Raw genomic sequence first — 8,784 nt, 5'->3', positions numbered from 1 at the left:
CACTCACTCACTCACTCACTCACTCACTCACTCACTCCACTCACTCACTCACTCACTCACTCACTCACATCCTAAATTGCACATGGCCCTATCCCTAATTGATTACTCTCTCTCTCTCTGTCTATGTCTCTCAACCGCAGACAGCATCCATACTCTGACCTGTGCTGTGATGCTCCTCAACACAGACCTGCATGGACCCGTAAGTAGAGAGAGAGAGAGAGAGAGAGAGAGAGAGAGAGAGAGAGAGAGAGAGAGAGAGAGGAGAGAAAGAGAGAGAGACAGTGACTGCTGTCTCTACAGAACATTGGGAAGAGGATGTCCTGCAGTCAGTTTATCTCCAACCTGGAGGGACTGAACGGAGGTATGGACTTCCACCGGGAGCAGCTGAAGGTACGCACACACATACACACACACACACACACACACACACACACACACACACACACACACACACACACACACACACACACACACACACACACACACACTGAAGGAACTGATGGACAACTGTCAGAAGGGGCTGATGGACAGCTGTCAGAAGGGGCTGATGGACAGCTGTCCAAAGAGGCTGATGGACAGCTGTCAGAAGGGGCTGATGGACAGCTGTCAGAAGGGGCTGATGGACAGCTATCAGATGGGGATTGAGGAGCTGGAGGAGCTGACTCAGCGTCCTCTGGTGTGGAGGCTCTGGGCGTCAATTGTCTTAAATCCAGACAGGTTGGAAGTGGATCCACTGAGCGGGAGAAGAGCTCTGGAGATCAGGAGGAGGAGCCTTATGTGACAAGAAACATGGAGACGGTGGACCCTGGTGGAGGAGGAGCTTAGGGACAGAGACGCAGAGACACCACCCAGACCTCCACAGAGACACCAGCCAGATCTGAGGTGGTAATACTGAGCTGGTCTGAGGATATTTGATGTGGTCATACTGGTGTGAGCTGGTCTGAGGATGTTTGAGGTGGTCATACTGTTCTGAGGCGGTCATACTGGTCTGAGGTGGTCATACTGGTGTGAGGTGGTCTGAGGTGGTCTGAGGGCGCGCTGACGTCTGATTGATTACTGATTGTCCTCCATCAGTAGATACACCTTCATTCATCTTCCTCCATGAATCATCTCCTCAGAGAGAGAGAGAGAGGGAGAGAGAGAGAGGGAGAGGGAGAGAAAGTGAGAGGGAGGGAGAGAGGGAGAGAGAGAGAGGGAGAGGGAGAGGGAGAGAGGGAGAGGGAGAGAGAGAGAGGGAGAGGGAGAGAGAGAGGGAGAGGGAGGGGGTTTGGAGAGACTCTGTGATCTGTGGAGCTCAGAGACTTCACACAAGAAGCTCTGGAGGAGAGAGATCCTATTGGCTGCCTGGGTACAGAGAAATGCGCATTGAGAGAGAGAGAGAGGGGTTGAGAATCCAAATGAGAGGGAGGGAGGGAGAGAGAGAGAGAGAGACACACACAGAGAGAGAAGGATAGAAGGCAGCAGGTTGTGTTCAACAGAATCGTCTGGACTGCAAGATAAACGACTCCATAGAGAGAGATAGAGAGAGAGAGACAGTGCAGATGGACTCACATGTTAGGACTGAATCCAGTTTGAGGACTGAGAGCCGACTGTTTTTCATCTGAGAGCCTCAGCAGTGCTGGTCTCTCCGCTCGTCTCTCCGCTGGTCTCGCTGCTCCGCTGGTCTATCCGCTCCTCGCTGAGCAACAGGATTTCCTCCTCTCCGCTCGTCGGTGGTTCTCTGTCTCCTCGCTCATCACCAGGAGGGTGTTGAGGGGACCTGGACCGAGGTGGACCAGGAGGGTGTTAAGTGGACCTGGGCCGAGGTGGACCAGGAGGGTGTTGAGTGGACCTGGACCGAGGTGGACCAGGAGGGTGTTGAGTGGACCTGGACCGAGGTGGACCAGGAGGGTGTTGAGTGGACCTGGACCAAGTAGGACTGGGACCAGGAGGGTGTGTTTGTTTTGTGCAGGGCCTTCCCAGACGGGAGGTGCACTGACGTCACATTGGGGTCCCTCTCTCTGCACACGGTGTTTTCGTCTGGATGTGCGCGTCTATGTGGGTCAATCCCACAGCTCTGTCACTATTGGATGAAATGATCTAGGTTTGAGGATCAGGTCGTTATAGGTGTTACCGTCCTATAAGTGTTAGAGGTGTTACCATCCTATAGGTGTTACCGTCCTATAGGTGTTAGAGGTGTTACCGTCCTATAGGTGTTAGCGGTGTTACCGTCCTATAAGTGTTAGAGGTGTTACCGTCAAATAGGTGTATCGTCATATAGGTGTTACCGTCCTATAGGTCTTAGAGGTGTTACCGTCCTATAGGTCATTAGATGTGTTACCGTCCTGTAAGTGTTAGAGGTGTTACCGTCCTATAGGTGTTACCGTCCTAAAGGTGTTACCGTCCTATAGGTGTTAGAGGTGTTACCATCCTATAGGTCGTTAAAGGTGTTACCTTCCTATAGGTGCTATAGGTGTTACCGTCGTATAGGTCATTAGAGGTGTTACCATTCTATAGGTCATTACAGGTTTTACCGTCCTATAGCTTGTTAGAGGTGTTAACGTCCTATAGGTGTTACCGTCCTATAGGTGTTACGTCCTAAAGGTTGTTAGAGGTGTTACCATCCTATAGTTGTTAGAAGAGTTACCGTTCTATAGGTGCTATAGGTGTTACCGTTATATAGGTCATTAGAGGTGTTACCTTCCTATAGGTGTTATTCTTTCCATAGGTTGTTAGAGGTGTTACCGTCCTATAGGTGCTAGAGGTGTTAGGGTCCTATAGGTCGTTAGACGTGTTACCGTCCTATATGTGTTACCGTCCTATAGACCGTTAGAGGTGCTACTGTCCTATAGGTGTTACCGTCCTATAGGTCGTTAGAGGTGTTACTGTCCTATAGGTGTTACTGTCCTATAGCTCGTTAGAGGTGTTACCGTCCTATAGGTCATTAGACGTGTCACCATCCTATATGTGTTACCGTCCTATAGCTCATTAGAGGTGTTAATGTCCTATATGTGTTACCGTGCTATAGGTCGTTAGAGGTGTTACCGTCCTATAGGTCGTTAGAGGTGTTACTGTCCTATAGGTGTTACCGTCCTATAGGTCGTTAGAGGTGTTACTGTCCTATAGGTGTTACCGTCCTATAGGTCGTTAGAGGTGTTACCGTCCTATAGCTCGTTAGAGGTGTTAACGTCCTATATGTGTTACCGTCCTATAGGTCGTTAGAGGTGTTACTGTCCTATAGCTCGTTAGAGGTGTTAACGTCCTATATGTGTTACCGTCCTATAGCTCGTTAGAGGTGTTACCGTCCTATAGCTTGTTAGAGGTGTTAACGTCCTATATGTGTTACGTCCTATAGGTCGTTAGAGGTGTTACTGTCCTATAGGTGTTACCGTGCTATAGGTCGTTAGAGGTGTTACCGTCCTATAGCTCGTTAGAGGTGTTAACGTCCTATATGTGTTACCGTCCTATAGCTCGTTAGAGGTGTTACCGTCCTATAGGTCGTTAGAGGCGTTAACGTCCTATAGTTGTTACTGTCCTATAGCTCGTTAGAGGTGTTACTGTCATATAGGTGTTACCGTCCTATAGCTCGTTAGAGGTGTTACCGTCCTATAGGTCGTTAGAGGCGTTAACGTCCTATAGTTGTTACTGTCCTATAGCTCGTTAGAGGTGTTACTGTCCTATAGGTGTTATAGGTATATAGGCTGCTGATACCGAGCTGCTTGTGGATTCTGGGGAAGGGGAAGGTCTATGATGTCAGATATATCATGAGGAGCTTCTGTGACGGGATGGCCTCCTGAACCCCGCCCCCCCGCGCCCCTGACCCCCCGTCTCTGGACCCTCGCCGTTCCCCCCAGCGCTCTCTGGTCCTGGTCCGCACTAGACCCGCCCTCCTCCTCTGAGCCGCCCCCCCATTGGCTCCCCACCATGATCGGCGTGAACAGCATTCACTCGTCGGGCCGGCTGCGGTCACGTTCGCTGTGCTCGGTGCGCTCCCAGCGGGACCAGCGGGACCAGCGCTCCCAGGACGGGTTCCAGTGCCCCCGAGCCCCGCGTTCACGCTCCCTCAAACCCCTGGCCTTCCCCGACCTGCTGGGGAAGAGCCAGGACCGCCAGCAGCCCCCGCAGAACCGCAGGAAGAAGGTAGACACCCTACACCCCACGGGAAACTGGATAGAACCGGGTACAACCTGATGGAACTGGATAGAACAAATAGAATGTGATGGAACCGGATAGAAACGGAAGAACCTGATGGAACCCAACACAACTGATTGAACCCAACACAACCCGAAGAACCTGATAGAACCCAACGCCACCTGATGCATACACAACCTGATAGAACCACACACAACCTGATAGAACCTGATAGAACACAACAAAACCCAACAAAACCCAATAGAACACAATAGAGCTCAATAGAGCTCTATTGTGGTTCTCCACGTCTCACTCTGGGTTCCAGCCGCCCGCCCCCCGTCGGCACTAGAGGTCACTGGTCCATGTTCCACAGCAACAGAGCCGCTGTAGGAGCAGCTGATTGGCCCACTGCTGTTGGTTAAGGAGCAGCTGATTGGCCCACTGCTGTTGGTTAAGGAGCAGCTGATTGGCCCACTGCTGTTGGTTAAGGAGCAGCTGATTGGCCCACTGCTGTTGGTTAAGGTGAAGCTGATTGGCCCACTGGGGCTGGTTAGGGAGCCGCTGATTGGCCAACCTCTGTTGGTTAAGGTGAAGCTGATTGGCCCACTGGGGCTGGTTAGGGAGCCACTGATTGGCCAACCTCTGTTGGTTACGGAGCAGCTGATAGGCCCACTGGTGTTGATAGAGGAAGAGAATCAGGCAGAGCCGAACTTCACACACACACACACACACACACACACACACACACACACACACACACACACACACACACACACACACACACACACACACACACACACACACACAAACACACAAAAACATGACTGCTGATGGTCCGATTTAATTATGATTGATGAAGATGTCATGATAATGCTATGATTATGCCAACATGTCATGACAATGTCATGATGATGTCATGATGATTTTATGTCCTTCCCCAGGCGCTGTACAGCTCCATCAAGAATGATAAACTGCAGTGGACTATGTGAGTTCTGCACTGTGAATCTGTATGTGTGTGTGAGTGTGTGTGTGTTGTTTTAGATAGGGACCTTCATGTTCCTCCAGAAGCTCATTTGAAACTTTGTTGCCATGGCAACTGGTCCCTGATTCACTGACTATAATTACAGGTCAGCCGTGTGTGTGTGTGTGTGTGTGTGTGTGTGTGTGTGTGTGTGTGTGTGTGTGTGTGTGTGTGTGTGTGTGTGTGTGTGTGTGTGTGTGTCTGTGTGTGTGTACACTGACAAACACAACAGCAGTTGAGTAGAGGCGCCCTGCTGCTACACTTTAAACTCCCCCCTGTCAACTCTCCTCTCCTCTCCTCCTCTCCTCCTCTCCTCTCCTCCTCTCCCCTCCTCTCCTCTTCTCTCATTTCTTCTTATCCCCGCCCCTCCTCTCCTCTCCTCCTCTCCTCTCCTCTCCCCTCTTCTCCTCCTCTCCTCTCCTCTCCCCTCTTCTCTTCTTCTCCTCTCCTCCTTAGTTACCTAGCAACAGCAGATCTTCAGAGTGTGTGTGTGTCAGAGTGTTGTTTACCCTGAAACCTCCTGATGTCTGCTCCACCATCTCCCCCTCTCCTCCCTCCCACCCCCACAATCCAGCGTCAAGTCATCACCCTTTAATGTACAAGAACTAATGGTTGTCATCCCCCCCGCCCCCAACATACACACATCCGCACACACAATCGCACACACACCCACTCACTCACTACTCACTCACTCACTCACACACACACACACATACATACACACACACACACACACACACACACACACACACACACACACACACACACACACACACACACACAGTGACGAGGAGGACCTGAAGAAGTCGATGTCGGAGCTCGCTGACGGGCGGACGGACTCCGCCTCCCACACCCTGAAGCGGGCTGCCATTGGAGAGCGCTCCCTGGGGGGCGTGGCCATTCAGGCCGACGCCCAGCTCTATAAGGAGGGCTTTTTGGTCCGGAAGGTTCACGCTGACCCGGACGGGAAGAAGAGTACGCACACACACACACACAACATCCTGTCTGCTGATACTGTGCGTTGTGTTGATGTTGTGTGTTGTGTGTTGTGTGTTGATCCTTTGTGTTGATGTTGTGTGTTGCGTTGATGTTGTTTGTTGATGTTTTGTGCTCATGTTCTGCGTTGTGTGTTGTGTGTTGTGTTGTTGTTGTGTGTTGATCCTCTGTGTTGATGTTATGTGTTGTGTGTTGCGTTGGTGTTGTGTGTTGATGTTGGTGTTGTGTGTTGATGTTGGTGTTGTGTGTTGATGTTGTGTGTTGTGTGTTGATGTTTTGTGGTGATGTTCTGCGTTGTGTTAATCTTGAGCATTGTGCATTGATGTTGCGTGTTCATTGTTGATGTTTTGTGTGGATGTTGTACTTTTGTGTTAATATTGTGTGTTGATGTTGTGAGTTGGGTGTTAATCATGTGTGTTGTGTGTTGATGTTGTGCGTTGTCTTTTAATCTTGTGTGTTGTGTGTTGATGTTGTTCGTTGTGTGTTAATCTTTCGCGTTGTGTTTTTCAGCTCCTCGAGGGAAGAGGGGGTGGAGGTCGTTCTACGCCGTCCTGAAGGGCCTGGTACTCCACATGCAGAAGGTGACCCCTGACCCCTAGCTGCTCCTTATGACCCCTGACCCCTAGCTGCTCCTTATGACCCCTGACCCCTACCTGCTCCTTATGACCCCTGACCCCTACCTGCTCCTTATGACCCCTGACCCCTACGTGCTCCTTATGAACCCTGACCCCTAGCTGCCTCTTATGAGCCCTGACCCCTAGCTGCCCCTTATGACCCCTGACCCCTAGCTGCCTCTTATGACCCCTGAATCCTAGCTGCCCCTTATGACCCCTGACCCCTACCTGCTCTTCTCTGGATGTAAATCCTTGTGTTTCCAGTGTTAAAAAGGTCGGTGCGATTGGCCGACGTGGCGCTGTGCTGTGGTTGGCTGACGTGGTGCTGTGCTGTGGTTGGCTGACGTGGTGCTGTGCTATGATTGGTTGCAGGGGGAGCAGGGCAGCGAGGAGGACCTGAGGAATGCGGTGTCGGTCCACCACAGCCTGGCCATGCGGGCGGCCGACTACAGCAAGAGGGACAACGTGTTCTACCTGAGGACGGCCGACTGGAGGGTGTTCCTGCTGCAGGCCCCGTCAGACACTCCCTAACCCTCTGATATTAACTCTTTCTCTCTCTCTCTGTCTCTCTCTCTGTCTCTCTCTCTATCACTCTCTCTCTCTGTCTCTCTCTCTCTCTCTCTCTCTCTCTCTCTCTCTCTCTCTCTCTCTCTCTCTCTCTCTCTCTCTCTCTCTCTCTGATGATGTCCTGTTGTGGCCCCGCCCCCAGGAGTGCTGAGCATATGCAGTCGTGGATCACGCGGATCAACGTGGTGGCGGCCATGTTCTCCGCCCCGCCCTTCCCCGCCGCCATCGGCTCCCAGAAGAGATTCAGCCGCCCGCTGCTGCCGGGGTCCCCCAGCGCCCTGACCCAGGTACACACACGTACACACACACTCACACACACACGCCCTGACCCAGGTACACACATACACACACACACACACACACTGACCCAGTTACACACAAACACACACACACACTCAGGTGGTTGTGTGTTCTCGTCCCCCCAGGAGGAGCAGATGAAGTCTCACGAGATCCGGTTCCGGGCGGTCTGCTCGGAGCTGGGCGACCAGACCCCCACCTCCCCCGACTGCAAAGTCAAAGGTCGGGAGCTAGAGGAGCAGAGGCTACGGCTGGAGTACCTGGAGTTTGAGGTAGATGTTCTGGGGTAAACTGATGCATGTGTGTGGAATGTGTATGTAACATGTGTGTAATGTGTGTGTGTAACGTGTCTATATCGTTTGTGTAACGTGTGTATGTGTCGTGGGTGTGACGTGTGTGTATAACGTGTGTGTGTGTAACGTGTGTGTAATGTGTGTGTGTGTGTGTGTAACGGTCTGCAACTTGTGTGTGTAACTTGTGTGTGACGTATGTGTAACGTGTGTGTAACATGTGTAACGTGTGTGTGTGTAACGTGTGTGTAACGGTCTGTAACTTGTGTGTGTAACGTGTGTTTCATGCAGCAAACGCGCTACGGGACGTACGCCATGCTGCTGCGGGCCAAGCTGAGCGGGCCGGCCCCGGACCAGGACCCGGACCTGGGGGCCTTCGAGGCACGGCTGCTGGAGGAGCCGGGGCTCCAGAGGGCCCGCTCCAGCCCCACGCTGCCCCAGGACAGCGGCTCCTCGCTGGGCTGCACCGGCCGCCAGAAGAGCCACAAGCAGCGGAGCTCCAGGAGGGGCCAGGCCGCCGCGCCCGGGGGCCAGGCCTAGACCAGGACCCGGGTCCGGGGGGGGTCTGGGGAGGGGGACTGGGGGTCTGGGGGGGTACCTGGAAGCCCAGAAGGAGGAGGCGGATAGAATGATGGATTGACTGATTGTCTCCACCCATCACCTTGACGAGCATCTCCATGGTAACTGTCCTTCATGGTGAGGTCCTGATCATCATCCTCTCTGCAGACCTCACACATCAAACTCTCCTCCCGTTGCCAGGGGGTTGCCATGCCAACCAATGGAGCTAGCGTGGGAATGTTGCCGTGGCAACGCAGCCAAAGGCCCAGCAGCCCCAGCTTTTTGTCCCCGGCCAAACAACCCCCACAATGCACCTGGGAGCCAACTGGTC

The 8,784-nt window shown here is 52.6% G+C and overlaps 1 protein-coding gene across 1 annotated transcript in view; it reads left to right on the top strand.

The window, feature by feature from the left end:
* psda (pleckstrin and Sec7 domain containing a) overlaps positions 1–8,435 on the top strand; it is a gene marked incomplete at both ends in the record, with an annotated part of 11,055 nt that extends 2,620 nt beyond the window's left edge. Inside the window, 9 exons of the mRNA XM_079729067.1 lie at positions 141–199; positions 301–390; positions 5,052–5,095; positions 5,916–6,106; positions 6,638–6,708; positions 7,114–7,256; positions 7,451–7,595; positions 7,734–7,877; positions 8,187–8,435. Coding sequence (XP_079585193.1) covers positions 141–199; positions 301–390; positions 5,052–5,095; positions 5,916–6,106; positions 6,638–6,708; positions 7,114–7,256; positions 7,451–7,595; positions 7,734–7,877; positions 8,187–8,435 — 1,136 coding nt within the window. The remainder of the gene's footprint in view (positions 1–140; positions 200–300; positions 391–5,051; positions 5,096–5,915; positions 6,107–6,637; positions 6,709–7,113; positions 7,257–7,450; positions 7,596–7,733; positions 7,878–8,186) is intronic.
* Between the last annotated feature and the right edge of the window lie 349 nt (positions 8,436–8,784).

Source organism: Pollachius pollachius (genome assembly GCF_949987615.1).
Source record: "Pollachius pollachius genome assembly, chromosome: 2".
Classification (NCBI taxonomy): Eukaryota; Metazoa; Chordata; class Actinopteri; order Gadiformes; family Gadidae; genus Pollachius; species Pollachius pollachius.
This window is presented reverse-complemented; position numbering and strand designations above follow the sequence as displayed.